This window comes from Theropithecus gelada, chromosome 9 (genome assembly GCF_003255815.1).
Source record: "Theropithecus gelada isolate Dixy chromosome 9, Tgel_1.0, whole genome shotgun sequence".
NCBI lineage: Eukaryota > Metazoa > Chordata > Mammalia > Primates > Cercopithecidae > Theropithecus > Theropithecus gelada.
Genome location: NC_037677.1, coordinates 110762308 through 110778478, shown reverse-complemented (window position 1 = coordinate 110778478; position 16171 = coordinate 110762308). Strand labels below are relative to the sequence as shown.

At 37.3% G+C, this 16171-nt stretch overlaps 1 protein-coding gene across 3 annotated transcripts in view; it reads left to right on the top strand.

The window, feature by feature from the left end:
* Positions 1 to 16171, top strand: part of CCDC186 (coiled-coil domain containing 186) — a 54835-nt gene that overhangs the window by 18880 nt on the left and 19784 nt on the right. For all 3 annotated transcript variants that reach the window (XR_003121234.1, XM_025397595.1, XM_025397596.1), the window contains 3 exons: positions 5110 to 5238; positions 10666 to 10878; positions 11823 to 11942. Coding sequence is in view for 2 of the 3 variants with exons in the window: in XM_025397595.1 (XP_025253380.1) it covers positions 5110 to 5238; positions 10666 to 10878; positions 11823 to 11942 (462 nt within the window). In the remaining variant the exon portion in view is untranslated. The remainder of the gene's footprint in view (positions 1 to 5109; positions 5239 to 10665; positions 10879 to 11822; positions 11943 to 16171) is intronic.

Genomic DNA, 16171 nt, shown 5'->3' with positions numbered 1-16171 from the left:
CCCAGACTGGAGTGCAGTGGCCGGATCTCAGCTCACTGCAAGCTCCGCCTCCCGGGTTCATGCCATTCTCCGGCCTCAGCCTCCCGAGTAGCTGGGACTACAGGCGCCCGCCACCTCGCCCGGCTAGTTTTTTGTATTTCTTAATAGAGACGGGGTTTCACCGTGTTAGCCAGGATGGTCTCGATCTCCTGACCTCGTGATCCGCCCGTCTCGGCCTTCCAAAGTGCTGGGATTACAGGCTTGAGCCACCGCGCCCGGCCTTTGCTAGCATTTCAATAACTTTATGCTTCTAAATAGAAAATCAGTATAACAGGCTTTTCTTTCTTAATTTTATCTCTAGATCTGCACTATCTAATATGGCATCCACCAGCTGCATAACTATTGAGCACTTGAAAGGTAGCTAGTCTAAATTGAGAAGTGCTGTAAGTGTAAAATACACATGTAACTTAGAAGAGTTAGTATAAAAATAAAACAGCTCATTTTTTTCACGTGGATTGATAATATTGGAATGATAATATTTTGGATATATTGGGTTTAATAAACTATTTCACCTGTTTCTTTTTTTTATTTTTTATTTTATTTTATTTTATTTTTGAGATGGGGTTTCGCTCTTGTTGCCCAGGCTGGGGTGCAATGGCGATCTTGGCTCACTGCAACCTCCATCTCCCAGGTTCAAGCAATTCTCCTGCCTCAGCCTCCTGAGTAGCTAGGATTACAGGCGCCTGCCACTACGCCTGGCTAATTTTTGTATTTTTAGTAGAGACAGGGTTTCACCATGTTAGCCAAGCCAGTCTTGAACTCCTGACCTCAGGCAATCTGCCCATCTTGGCCTCCCAAAGTGCTGGGATTACAGGCATGAGCCACCGCACCCAGCAGTAAAAAGAATTTTACTTTTTAAAGTGTGACTACTAGAAAGTTTAAATTCCACACGTGGCTTGTACTTCTATTGCTCAGTGTTGCTGTAGATAATTTTGTAATAAGGAAAATTAGTATATGTGTATGATAAAGTAAGATTTAGGTCTCTTTCAACAGGTTTATTGAGATATAATTAACTTTCCACACAGTTCACTTATTTTAAGTGTACAATTCAATGACTTTTACTTGTACAACCACCACAATTATAGAACATGCCATCACCCCAAAAAGAAATGCAGCACACATTAGTAGTCACTTCTCGTTTCCCTCCAACAGTACTCCCTCAACCCTGCCCTAGGGAACAAGTAATCTTTTGGTCTCTACATATTTCCCTATTCTGGACATTTCATATAAAAGGAATTATATAATAAGTACCCCTTTTTATCTAGCTTGTTTTATTTAACATAGTGTTTTTAAGGTTTCATTCAAGTTGTAGCATGTATCAGTACTTCATTCTTTTTAATGATTGAATAGTAGTTCATTATATAGATATTTAATGTTTTAATGTTTACCCCTTCATCAGTTGATGGACATTTGGGTTGTTTCTGCCATTTGACTATTATGAATAATGCCTCTGAACATTGATGTACTAGTTTTTATGTGTACATATGCTTTCATTTCTCTCAGGTGTATACCTAGGAATGAATAGAATGAGTTGGGAAGTGTTCCTTTTTGGGGGAAGAGCAAAAATTTGTGAAGAATTGGTATTTATTCTTCTTTAATTGTTTTAAACAATTTTACCTGTGTAGCCACCTGGGCCTGAATTGTTCTTTGTGGGTAGGTTTTCGTTGTTCTTTTTTGTTATTCTGATTCAATCTCTACTTGTTATAGGTCTATTCAGATCTTCTCTTTCTTCTTGAGTCAGTTTTGGTAGTTTGTGTCTTCTAGGAATTGTTCATTTCGTCTCTAAATTAAATTGTTCATAGTATTTATTCATTCAATTCTTTTTATTTCTATAAGGTCAGTAATAATGTCCCTCTTTCGTTTTGATTCTAGTAATTTCAGTCATCTTTCTTTTTTCCTCAGTCATTCCAACTAAAGGTTTGTCAATTTTCATCTTTTCAGAGAACTAATTTTTGGTTTTGTTTGTTGTCTCCGTTTTTCTTTTTCTTTTCTTTTCTTTTCTTTTCTTTTTTTTTTTTTTTCCGAGACAGAGTCTGGCACTATCACCCAGGCTGGAGTGTGGTGTTATGATCTTGGTTCACTGCAGCCTCTACCTATAAGGCTCAAGTGATCCTCCCACCTCGGCCTCCTGAGTAGCTGCTGCTACAGGCATGCACTACCACATCCAGCTAATTTTTGTATTTTTTTGTGGAGACGGGTTTTCACTATATTGCCCAGGCTGGTCTTGAACTCATGAGCTCAAGCGATCCACTGCCTCAGCCTCCCAAAGTGCTGAGATTACAAGCATGAGCCACTTCACCTGGGCTTGTCTCTGTTTTTCTATTCTTCATTTCATTAATTTCCATTCTAGTTTTTATTATTTTCTTCCTCCTCTTGGTATTCGGTTTAGTTTGCTCTTTTTCCAGTGTCTTAAGATGGAAGTTTAGGTTATTAGTTTGATATCCTTTCTTCTTTTTTTTTTTTTTTTTTTTGAAACGGCATTTTACTCTTGTCACCCAGACTGGAGGGCAGTGGCGCGATCTCAGCTCACTGCAACTTCGGCCTCCTGGGTTCAAGCGATTGTCTTGCCTCAGCCTCCCGAGTAGCTGGGATTACAGGCGCCCGCCACCGCACCCAGCTAATTTTTGTATTTTTGGTAGAGACGGGGTTTCACAATGTTGGCCAGGCTGGTCTCGAACTCCTGACCTCAGGTGATCCTCCTGTCTCTGCCTCCCAAAGTGCTGAGATTACAGGCATGAGCCACCGCACCTGGCCCCCTTTCTTCTTTTTTAATATAGGTATTTATAGTTATAAATTTTCCTCTAAGCACTCATTTAGATGTGTCTCCTAAGTTGTGGTATATTATGTTTTCATTTTCATTAGTCATCTAGTACTTCCTAATTTCCCTTGCAATTTCTTCTGTGTTTATTTAGGGAGTATGTGTTTTAATTTTCACAAATTTGTGAATTTCCCAAATTTCTTTCTGTTACTGAGGTCTCATTTTATTCCATTATGGTAGGAGAACATACTCCATATGATTTTAATCATTTAAATTTATGGAAGTTTGTTTGTAACCTAGCGTATCCTCTGTCATGGAGAATATTCCATGTGCACTTGATGAAAGTGTATACACTGCTGTTCCTGGGTGGAGTGTTGTGTAGATGTATTAGATTCCATTGTTTTGTAGCGGTTAAGTCTCCTATTTCTGTGTTAATCGTCTGCCTAATTCTATTCGTTATTTGAAAGTAGGGTAGTGAAGTCTCCAACTATTGTTGACTTGTCTGTTTTCCCTTTTATTTCTGTTAGTTTTTGTCTCATGTATTTTGATGCTACATTCTTAGATGCATATACATTTATCTGTTAGATCTTTCTGATGGCTTGATCTTTTTTATTTTTATGAGCTATTCTTTATCTCTAGTAACATTCTTAATTTTAGTCTGTTTTTATGTAAGTATAGCTACTCTTCCTTCCTTATGATTGCTGTTTGCATTATGTATTTTTTCCACTCTTTTCAGTTTGTTTGCATTTTGAACCTAAAATGCCTTCTGTAGACAACATATAGTTGAATCTTGTTTTTTTAATTAAGTCTGTTAATTTCTGCCTTTTTACATGGTTATTAAATCTACTTTCATTTAATGTTATTGTTGATGGTGGAATTTATGTCTGCCATATCGTTCGTTTTCCGTGTTTCAAGTCTTTTTTCTTCCCCTATTCCTCCTTCACTGCCTTCTTTTGCGTTAAGTGAATGTTGTCTAATATAACATTTACATTTCTTTCATGATATTTTCTCTATACGGTACATTAATTCCCCCTTATCTGAGGGGAATTTCTTCCAAGATCCTAAGTAGATGCATGAAATTGTCAATAGCACTGAACCCGATTGCCATTAATCAGAATATGTTTCTGTTTTTATCTGCCCCTGACAAATCAATGCCCTTTTCATTTTCTTTTTTTTTCTTTTCAGAGACATGGTCTCATCACTCTGATGTCCAGGCTGGCGTACCATGGTGGGATCACAGCTCACTGTAGCCTCAAAATCCTGGGCTCTAGCAATCTTCCTGCCTCAGCCTCCTGAGTAGATGGGACTACAGGCATGCAGCACCATGCCCAGCTAATTTTTAAAATTTTTTGTGGAGATTGGGTCTTGCTGTGTTGACTGTGCTGGTCTTGAACTCCTGACCTCAGGCAATTCCCCCTCCTCAGCTTTCCAAAGTGCTGGGATTACAGGCATAAGCCACTGCCTGTCTCCTTTCCTGTCTTAACAAGGCGCTCATGCAGTGTGGCCATAACTTCTGACGTTTGAGGTGTGACAGCAAAACTAGCATGAATTTCTTTTTTCTTCTTCACAGTTTCATGGATAGAAGATTCATTCTTACTGTAGATCTTAGCAACCTCAGCATATGATTTTTTTTCTTTCAAGTCACCATTTCACTTAAAATAAGCACTTTAAAGCCTCTCTTTGGCACTTGTGGATCGCCAGCATCACTGTTCTTATGCTCTGGGGCCACTAATACGTAAACTTACTTATTAATTAAGGGCTAAGTGTTGCTGCACACAAGCACTGTCATCCTGCCATAGTCAATCTGGTAACTGAGATGGCTGCTAAGTGACTAACTGGCAGGGAGTGTGTACAGTGCAGACATGCTGCACAAAGGGATGACTCACAATCTGAGTGAGACGTAGTAAGACAGCACGAGATTTCATCACACTACTCAGAATGTCATGCAATTAAAAACTTGTGAATTGTTTATTTCTGGAAGTTTTTATTTAATATTTTTGATCTGTGGTTGATTGAAGGTTGCTGAAACCATAGAAAGTGAAGCCACAGATAAGGCGGGACTCTACTGTATTTCTTTGCGTTATTCCTTAGTGGATATTCTAGGGGTTGCCAGATACCTTAACTTAATGGAATCTCCAGATTTTTACTAAATGCCAATGAGATATAGAAGCATTGCTGAAAGTTTTTATTTCTGTAGCTGAAGTATATTCATTGTATTCTTTATGTTTATTTACTTTGTTTATATTTATTTGCAGTATTCGTGGTCTGTTTGGTATAGCTATAAAAATATTTGGATATAATTTTCTTTACAGTTAGAATCAAGAATAGAAGAACTTAATAAAGAAGTTAAAGCTTCCAAAGATAAACTAGTAGCTCAAGACATTACAGCTAAAAATGCAATTCAGCAATTACACAAAGAGATGGCCCAACGGATGGAACAGGTATTTCTCACATTGTCATTATTAACTTGATATTCTGGTGACTCTTGTTTGTTAAAATAAGCTAACACTGTTAGACTATTTTGGACCTCACTATTGTATTAATACTAGGTAATTCTTTTATATAAAAATCATTAGGCCGGACTCGATGGCTAACGCCTATAATCCCAGCACTTTGGGAGGCTGAGGCGGGCAGATTGCCTGAGGTCAGGAGTTTGAGACCAGCCTGGCTAACATGGTGAAACCCCATGTCTACTAAAAATAAAAAAAAAGTTAGCTGGGCGTGGTGGCGCAAACCTGTAGTCCCAGCTACTTGGGAGGCTGAGGCAGGAAAATCATTTGTACCTGGGAGGCGGAGGTTGTAGTGAGCCAAGGTTGCACCACTGCACTCCAGCCTGGGTGACAAAACAAGACTCTGTCTAAAAAAAAATAATAAAATAAGTCATTAGAAATTCTAAATCAGTGTGTAAATACATACAGATGAATAAATTAAAGCATATGGAATAAAAAGTGAATTTTTTTAAATCTCTATGTCTTTTTCCCCTGCCTGCAATCCTTTTATATCCCATTCCTTGTTCCATAGCTAATTATTGGTATTTTGGTTATGTATCTTACTACATATACATGTACCAGTCACACATGTTTATTTGTGCATGGTTATATACTTTTTCCCCCTGCTTGATTGGAATAATACTGTACATCTTTTTTGTAACCTTTTTTCCCATACTTAATATACCGTGGTAATCTTTTTGAGTTGGTATATATGATCTCAGAAGAGGTCATTTTAAGCAGTGCTTTTTTATTATTACTTGCCTGAACTCTAAGGATGACATCTTTGTTATCTTCATTTCTGTATCCACAAAACGTAGCACAGTATCTGACCAACAATTAGTCCTCAGAATGATTTGAATCTGAAAGGGTTAACTCACACTTTCATTATTTGACTGTGGTGGATCCCACCCTTTCTACCCTGAAGCTGCTACTGTAGATGGCATTCTGGAAGGACTTTAGGAAACACATTATCCTCAGCCTTTATTTGGATGATTCTTTAAAACATGCTGACCCCTTGCATTAGAAATGTTATGTTTAAATCTCCTACTATCAGTTCTGAACCCTTTTGTACTAATTGAAGGGAAATAAAGAGCCGAAGAGCTTTAGAAGTAACTGGTTTTAGCGGGCCCAAACATAGCCAGCCAATCATTAGAATCACCCGGTGAACTTTCCTTCCTTCCTTCTTCCTTTCCTTTTCCTTTTCCTCTTCCTTTTGCCCTTGCCCTTGCCCTTCCCCTTCCCCTCCTTCCTTCCTTCCTTCTTCCTTCCTTCCTTCTTTCCTTCCTTCCTTCCTTCCTAAAACTCTCTGAAGCTTAATATTTAAAATAAAATAGTAGTTGGTGTACATGGTAACAATTCAAACATTTGAAAAAGTCTTCTTCCAAACATTTTACCCCCTTCCTAAAGGTAACCACTGATGCCAAAATTGTGTATCCTTCCAAAATTGTTTGTTGCATAGACACTTGTATATTTTTCTTTTTTCCTTCCCTGCCTTTTAAAAAACAAATGGCAATATACTACATTCACTACTATATATGTTTTCTCCTTAATGATGAAGAGTGTAGGTGATGCTAATAATAGTAGCTGATATACTGAGTTTTAGCTGTATGCAAAGCCATGTTCAAAATGCTTTACAAGTGTTAACTTGTTTGATCTTCACAACAACCCTAAGAAGTAGATATTGTTAGATTTTGGAAAACTGATTTATTTAATTATTAATAGATCTGCCTCATTCCTGTTTTCTCCTAACTTTTCCTCCCAACTTTTTGAGAATTTTCAAGCATATAGAAAAGGTGAAAGATTAGTGAAATGAACACCTGTTTATCTTTCACCTGTTGTCACTAAACCTAGTAAGTTTTGTTTAAAAATAGATTCCCATATGTGTTTACCCATGTTCACGTGCACACACACATTCACCCGCTGTTTAGTTTCCAGATGGAGGTTTCCTCATTTCTTTTCTGTTTTTTTTTTTTTTTTTTAATGAGACGAAGTCTCACTCTGTCACCTAGACTGGAGTGCAGTGGCGCAATCTCAGCTCACTGCAACCTCCACCTCCCGGGTTCACGCCATTCTCCTGCCTCAGCCTCCTGAGTAGCTGGGACCACAGGCACCCACCACCACACCTGGCTAATTTTTTGTATTTTTACAAAAAATTAGTAGAGATGGGGTTTCACCATGTTAAGCAGGATGGTCTTGATCTCCTGACCTCGTGATCCACCTGCCTTGGCCTCCCAGAGTGGTGGGATTACAGGTGTGAGCCACTGTGCCCGGCCAAGGTTTCCTCATTTCATAGACCAGATAGGTAGAATGTATTTGAACCCTGCTTACAAGAGGGTGTAGCTGTATTATAAATTCTCAGGGACTTGATAACATTTCCCCCACCCACATCTCCCATGGCCTGATATTAGTAAATATCACAGGGCAGTGAAGGTTTTATAGCCGTAGTATACCATTCTGGATTTCTACTTTGTCTTAGATCTTTTAGCCCTGGAAATTTCCCATACTTTCTTGTGAGCTCAATTATATATTAAAAGATATTTGTTATTTTTCATCTAAAATTTTTGGTATTTATGAGGAGGATTTATCATAAACCATACTTGTAGAAGCTACACTTCATATACTTTGTGTTTATTTTATCTGTTGGTTATCTTATTCATGTTTTACTTATCTTTATCCAAGTCAATGATAATCATCTTACTTATAGTGGGTAAATCCAAATACCTTAATTGGCCTGTCTTCCTTTATCTGTGCCATAAATGAACTTTCTATAATAGCTTAAATAGCAGTTATTGTATTGTCTTGTTTAATCCTCCCGATAATGCTGTGAGGTAGGTGCTGCCATTAGCAGAATGGGGCAGGATCCAGGAGTGTGAACTTTTAACAAGCACCCCAGGTTATTCCTTTGCAGTTGATCTATGGATGACCCCACGAGTAACAGAGCTATTATCTGGTGCACCATTCCCTGCTATAGTAAAGACTCTCATAATGTTTTCCGTTTATTTTTTTTTTGAGACAGGGTCTTTCGCCCAGCCTGGAGTGCAATGGTGCAATCATGGCTGACTCCTGCCTCAACCTCCCGGGCTCAAGAGACCTCCCGCTTTAGCCCTCCTGAATATCTGGGACTACAGGTGCACACCACCATGCCCAGCTAATTTTTTGGTTTTTTTTAGATACGGGGTTTTGCCATGTTGTCCAGGCTGGTCTCGAACTCCTGGGCTCAAGCGATCTGCTCACCTCAGCCTCCCAAAGTGCTGGGATTACAGGCATGACCCCTTGCACCCAGCCAAGACCCTCATAATATTTCACCTTATCTATTACAATTATCTGTTTTCGATTATTTTCTGCCCCCCATCTCTCAACTTCAGAGAAGCTCCCGTGCTGCTACCAGTTATCTTACTAAAACACACATTTTAATTAGAGCTTCTGATTCATCAATTCTTCTTTGGCTTTACGTTGACTATGGAATAAAACCTCAACTGATTACCATGATTACCATGACAGAAGTAGTTCTTCCTTTCAGGATCTAATCTACACTTCTTTTTGTTTTCATAACTGCTTCCTTCCCACTCCAGCCAACATACCAAATTTAAGCCCTATAAAATAACTTGATATCCCCTAAATGTGTCATGCTGTTTTATACTTTTAGGTGTTTGCACATGATATTCACTCTATTTTTAATTCCTTTCCTTGATTCACCCTTTATATTCTATTGAATTCTGCTTAGCCTTTAATACCTAGCTCAAGTATAGCATCTTTTACCCTTCCTGCCAACTCCTCCCAGGGAATGTAAGTATTTTCGTGTTTTGAAGGACTTTGTACCTTCATTTACTATAATTTTTCATATTATATTATAATGTTTGTTTATATGTCTTTCTCTCTAGATGGTGAGGTCTTTCAGAGGCCACAACTGCTACTTTGTTTCCAATAGCCAATACATTATCTGAATATTAAATTATTATGAAACCAGACTTCTCTTAAAGTTGATAATGAACTATTGACTTTTTCTAAGTACAGATACTCAGTTGTCTAAAAATCTAATTCTGTTGGCCAAGTCCAGCATAATTTTCTCAGTCCTTGTCTACAAGCACATTGTTACATCCTCAGGGGCCTATCATATCCCTAATTCAATGTCTTTCTTAAGCTGAAGATTAGTGGACTATTTCAATGGAAACAAATCCCAATTGGGAGATTTTTAAAGTACTTATATGTATATGTATAGCATTCTCAGTGTTGACTAGATGTGTTTATCAGCAGTGCCAGAACTTTATGAAACATTTTTGTCAGCCATTTTTCATCAAAGCATAGAAGCTTTTCCTACATTCTACTAACTTTAATAATTACCTTCTTCAATTCAGTTGCATTATCAGTGTGTATTTACCACAAAAGATATTGAAAATTCCTAAAATTTGAAGTTCTGTCTTTTGTAAAATAAATGTGTGCTTCACCATATTTGCAAACCATGAGTTTACTTCAAAGAAGGCCTATTTGTGGAAGTTTTCATTCTGTGAAATTTCAGAATATGGAATTCCGGTTCATACTAAGAGACAATTTTTAAATGAGTATATAATTTTCATACTTAATCCAATTAGGTGTTTCTTATTAAGTGTAAAATGCTTCAGAAAGCTTTTCATAAATAGGAAATTAAATGGTCATTTGTTAGCATATGGCTACTTTAATTTTCGAAAGAGAGTTAAGATTTTAGAAATTGTCAGCTGTACAGTCAGGGTCCTGGCAGAAAACAGATGGCACACTTAAACTGGTGATGAAGATAACTTAATAAAAAGACTCTTTGTCAAGGTGTGAACAGGATTTAGGGAACCCAAAAAGGGAAGATGCAGAATTTCAGGGCTGCTGGACAAGGAGCAGGTATTACACCCCAGAGGGTAGTTGTATAGAGAGGGCACCTGACAAGAGGAATGGCTGTCAGCCAACCTGTGGGAACTCTGGAGGAGCCAGATCTCACTCTGCCTACATTCCCAAGCTTCTGCCTACTGCCTTCTGTTGGCTGAACCCAACTGGAAGTTTGAGGTCAAGAGAGCTCATTGATAGGGTTCATGATGTCATGTTCCTGGGACACCACGTGGAATTAAAAAAAAGTGGGAAAGGGGATCTGGAGGAGTACATGAAAAATAGCAACCATATTAGCCAAAGTAGAAGGAACAGGAAAGGGTAAAGGCAAATGCTAGGGATATTGTACAATTTTTCTATAATTTTGAATTTTTTCTTTCATTTTAAAATTTCATGGCACAAGTCCTGGGAATGTTGTGCAAAAAAAAAAAAAATGCATTGGTAATATAAGAGACAATTACCATGTATTTCGATACATTTCCATTTGGAAAATTACTTTTCATTAATGCTAAGTAATATTTTTTTTTGAAGGCCAACAAGAAATGTGAAGAGGCACGCCAAGAAAAAGAAGCAATGGTAATGAAGTATGTAAGAGGTGAAAAGGAATCTTTAGACCTTCGAAAGGAAAAAGAGACACTTGAGAAAAAACTTAGAGATGCAAATAAGGAACTTGAGAAGAACACTAACAAAATTAAGCAGCTTTCTCAGGAGAAAGGACGGTTGCACCAGCTGTATGAAACTAAGGTATAATTTGCGCCATTTGAAATATGTTGACCTTACTTGAAATTTGTTCTCTTTGCTTTTCCGTATTTAATCAAATAATCATAATTTAACATGGTTAACACTCAAATGTAAAGTTGTTTTTGTTAGTTTAGCTTCTAAAACCATGAATATTTTAGTAATTCAAGTGTTTTATTACTTGTCTGCAGAGAAAAAGTTTGCTAGGGAAAAGATGAAGTGTTGGCACAGGTTTATTAGATAACTTTTTCTTGAGCTTTCTAAAAACTTTCTTTTAAAATCTGTATGTTGGAGAAATTTGTTTGCTTCTCAAGGGAATATTATATTTTGGTAAAATACGTATATAGTAGTGTCAAATGTGAATAGTTTTAGAGCCAGAAGTATAATTTTGTATAATCTTAATGTAACACTTACCACCATAGAAGAGAATTTATGTTTTTCTTACGAAAAACATGTCTTTCTTAGATACTGTCTAAAGAGAGTTCGTTACTCAGCCACCTATTCAGAACCCTTCCTGTTAACTAGCAGCCTCTCAACGGTCATATTTCCAGTGCATTAGCATTTTTCAATGATAAATGTTATTTTTTATTCATTAGCTTTTAGTTCAGGAACATTGTCATTGTCCTCAGGAATTCTGACAAAACCAATTTAGTTCATATTTCACATTAATGCCAGCCAGTTAAGAATCATAAAGGTATGTTGTGTTGACAACACATCCAGTTGGTTAAAATGTAAATGTTAAACATCTTTGTTTCTATTAATTGGATTTAGGATTTTACTACCCTTTCATCATTTGGACTTTAAATCAGTTTTATAGTCTGTGGGCCATAGTGTGCCAGCCCTTGATTATAGTATTACTGGACTGATTACGTTGTAGGAGATATAAAAGATAAACACATAATTAATTGATTATATAAATGCAAATATATGACCTAGTGATATTATTTTAGGAAGGTGAAACGACTAGACTCATCAGAGAAATAGACAAATTAAAGGAAGACATTAACTCTCACGTCATCAAAGTAAAGTGGGCACAAAACAAATTAAAAGCTGAAATGGATTCACATAAGGTACGTACTGTAATACAATGGAATAATGATTAGAGTGAGCTTTAAGAACAAATGCAATAACAGTTAATGAGGTATGAAGCTTTGTTTAGTGACCCTTGCAAGTTAGTTTGGACCTGAATATTTGGTGATTATGAAAAAGAAATGTCCTCACATTATTTACATATTAAATGGGGTGGAATGTTAAATTTTACTATCCATAGTTTACAACACCCAAATTTGCCCTGTTATTTAAGCATTTTTTGATACGCAAAATTTAAATAACATTGTGAGAAATTGGATGGGGGAAAACGTGTGTGAATTTTCAAATTTGAATGTAAATTCTAGAAATTTTAAAAAATCAATGATGCTAAGATTTTATACTCAAAAAATATAAATTCTTATTTAAATATAAAGATTTTAAGAATAAGTTGCCTCAACTTTTTTATAAATATAATTTCATTGGTATTATGCCTAGTGAATATAATTTTATTAAAAAGCTAATATAAGTAATTATAAAGGCTGATACCTGATACCATAATTTTAAGCACTAACTGAGCTGATATTAGAGGTAATAAAAATCTGAAGATGATAGAATGTGAAGTAAAAGAACAACTCTGAATTGTGACTTAAGAAGTTTATGGAAATATCAGTTTCCAGGTTTTCACAAACAGGATTAATGATAATGGTTAAAATCATGATCGTGGATTACCTCATTAAATAGTTCTAAATCAGTAGAACTGTTAATAACCTTTGGTTATATTGTATTCTCTGATACAGCATTATCAGAGAAAACTGTAGGAGGAATAGTCTCTGTTGACAGTGGTCAAAGGTAGATTAGAGAATAGTGGGTTTCCCTCAAGTCTGAAGCTGACCTACTAATCAGCACATGTGTGTGAGGAAACTACCAAGGCAGAGAAAGAATTTTCAGAAAGGAGGAGGATGACAGTCCCTGGAGCTCAACACAGCTAAGCCATTTAAATTTTCCCTTTGAGTTACAGAATGAGGAATTGGAATTCCAAATTCATAAAAACAGTAATGATTCTCAACTGCCTGAGTTGCTTCAAGATCAGAACATAATACTTGGTCATATCTGATATCTGTGGTACTTTCCTCATCTTCATCTAGAGTGCTAAGAGACAGGATCCTGAAACCTGTTAGAATACTAGCACTGAGGAACACAAGAACTGTTAAAGATGTATGTAAGAGATTCTTAATGGCAGTTTTGAGCTCAGATGAAACCAGATACTCTGTAAATAGGTTAGAGAAGTGGTTTAAGGCTGACTTCTGTAAGGTTACGTGGTGCAGATTGCTAGAAAATGAACAAGCATATATTGACTTGGTATGTAGAAATTCACTAGTTCTTTTTAACTAAAGGCGTTTATTAACCGGCAAGCGTTGTGCATGACACTGTGTTAGATAACTTGGAGGCTATAAAAGCCTTAGGAGACACAGTCGTTACTTCGAAAGAGTGTCCAAGATGGGCTCCTGGTTACTTGTTTTAGATATTTACCTATTGGATGTTGGAAGGAGTCCCTGGATCAAAGGATACAAGATTTAATAATCATGTGGTTAGTATAGTCTACCTCTTGAGATGCGTGCAAGAGACACGAGACACTTAGTAAATTTTTCTTGAGGCACCCTTTCTAGTTTCTGATTCCTGTCCACCAAGTCTTAGGTACTAATAATACTGCAGTCCTGTTGGTTACTGGATCCATTGTGATCAGTAGCTTCTGGTCAGACCCCCATTGCATATTCCCAGAACTTAAGAGTAGGTGGACTGGCTACCCAGATCATCAGAGTACCCAAGAGAAACAATTTGTTTCCTTCCCTAAACTCCTTTAGGATTTAACTGAAAATGTGTTTTTAACACCTAGCCTCTAAAAACAGAAGCCTTTTATTTTGAGTACAGTGAATAAAGATGAGTTTCCCCCAGTGTACGTCATCTACTTGTTTACCTACCTGGTTGCTACTTATTCACCTACCTGATATCAGGATAAAATAATCTCACTTGAACTGTTGTTCAGTAGTTCAGTGGAGATTGAACAATAGTTCAAGTGAGATTATCTTATCCTGATATCAGGATAAGCCTGCCAGCAATAGATGTGGCTGTGGTTCTTTGGCTACTGTGGTTTGGCTATGCTGGGTGCTTGCCAGATGTTACTGCTTCAGAGAAAGCTAGAAGAATAGTCTTGGACCCAGCAGGAGGCTGTAGATGGTAATATTTTACAGGCCTACTGTGTGACAGGGGCTTGGTATATTTTATAATATGTTCTGTACACTAGGTCACCCGAAGTAAGACTGTTGCTTAATAAGCTCTTCTCCCGAGGCTGTTGAGGCTGTCTGTCGTGTTGTCACTGATAGTGTCATTCTTAAATGGTTTGTTTACTCGGAAGGCCCACTCATTAGAAACTAGAGCGGTCTTCCTATTTGCTTTGCCATTTTATCTCAATAAAACTATTCTGTGTCTATTCTATAACTCTACTCTTCTATAATTGTATTCTATTGACTATGTTGCATTATGGAATAACAAGATCCAGGTTTACCCTTCTACCTTAAAAAACAAAAGACAAAATATATGAAATGAAGGCTTTCAGACTTGAGACAACAGGCAGCACAGGACAGTGATCTCTGAGCGAAGGGAAACAAATGAGGTATTCCTGGAGAGTTCCAGTCTGCAGAACAAAGAGAAGAATCTAAACAGCATAGCAGTCTACCTGAATTGAGGAGACAGAGTTCAAAATATGGGGAATGAAGGCAGAGTCCCAGAAAAGAGAAAAATACAATCTGCAGTGAGTTCCCTTCAAGTCTTCAACTGACTACTGATCAGTACGTGTGCGAGTGTGTGTGTGTGTGTGTGTGTGTGTGTGTGTGTGTGTGTGTGTAGAAAGGAAACTACAGAGGAGGCGAAAGAAATAGGGTCAACAATCCCTAGAGCTCCCACAAGGCTAGGAAATTGTTCATGTTTCCATCAGCCAAAGAGAAATGACCTCTCAACACACATCAGGCAGGGCTGCATTGGGCAGCCCCCAGAAGGTAATTGCTTTAGTTGTGAGGATGAATTTGCCTTAGATTAAGTCTGTTATAGATCTGTCTTAACAAAACTTTAAAAGCAAGCTTCAAATAAATTGTTTCAAGTAAATGTACTATGTCCCAAAACAAAGGCCCAAAATATTTAAATGACTACAGAGAATTCTGGCACCTAAAAGCGTAAAATTTACTCTGTTTGGCATCCAATCAAAAATTACCAGGCATGCAGAGAGGCAGGAAAATGGAGCCCATCATGAGAAGAAAGGAAAACTAGATTAGTAGGAACAGATCCAGGTGCAGTGTCTCATACCTGTAATTCTAGCACTTTGGGAGGCTGAGGTGGGAGGATTGCTTGAGGCCAGGAGTTTGAGACCACTCTGGGCAACATAGCGAGGTCCCCGTCTCTACAAAAAGAACTTTAAAAATTAGTCAGGTGTGGTACATGCCTGTAGTACTAGCCACTTGGGAGGCTGAGATGGAAGGATCACTTGAGCCCAGGAGTTAAAGCTATGATCATGGCACTGCAGTCCAGCCTGGGCAACAGAGCAAGATCCTGTCCTGTGTCAAAAAAAAAAAAAGATTCAGAAATGACACAAATAATAGAATTAGTAGACAACGAGACGAGACAATGATGTTAAAGCAGCTATTATAAATACATTCCATATGTTCAAGGAGATAGACAAAAGCGTGAGTATGATACGGAGAGACACGAAAGAGAAACAGATTGACATAATATCTGAGATGAAAAATACATTGGATGGAATTAACAGCAAATTAGAAACTGCAGAGAACAAGATTAGTGTACTTGAAAACATAGAAGTAGAAAACTATATGCTAGTGACTCCCAGATTTACAACTTCTACCCAGAACTCCAGATTCATATATTTAGTTGCTTATTTGACATCTGACATCTTGGATGACTTAAGGCATCTTAAACTTAACATGTCTAAAATTGAACTAATAATGTACCTTTTCCTCCATTGCTTTCCTGTGTCAATAAATGACAATCCATTCATCTAATTGCTCAGGCTAAAAGCCTTGGATTTATCCTTAATTTCTCAGTTAGCAAATCCAGTCCTTCAGCAGATCTTCCTGCTCATGTCTTTTGAGTCTGTACTCACCTAGCACCTTCTCAATGATACTTTCCCTAGGAATTCTATCTAAACTTTCATCTATCCAAACTTTCATTCTATCCAAACTTTCTCATGTCCTTGCTTTATTTT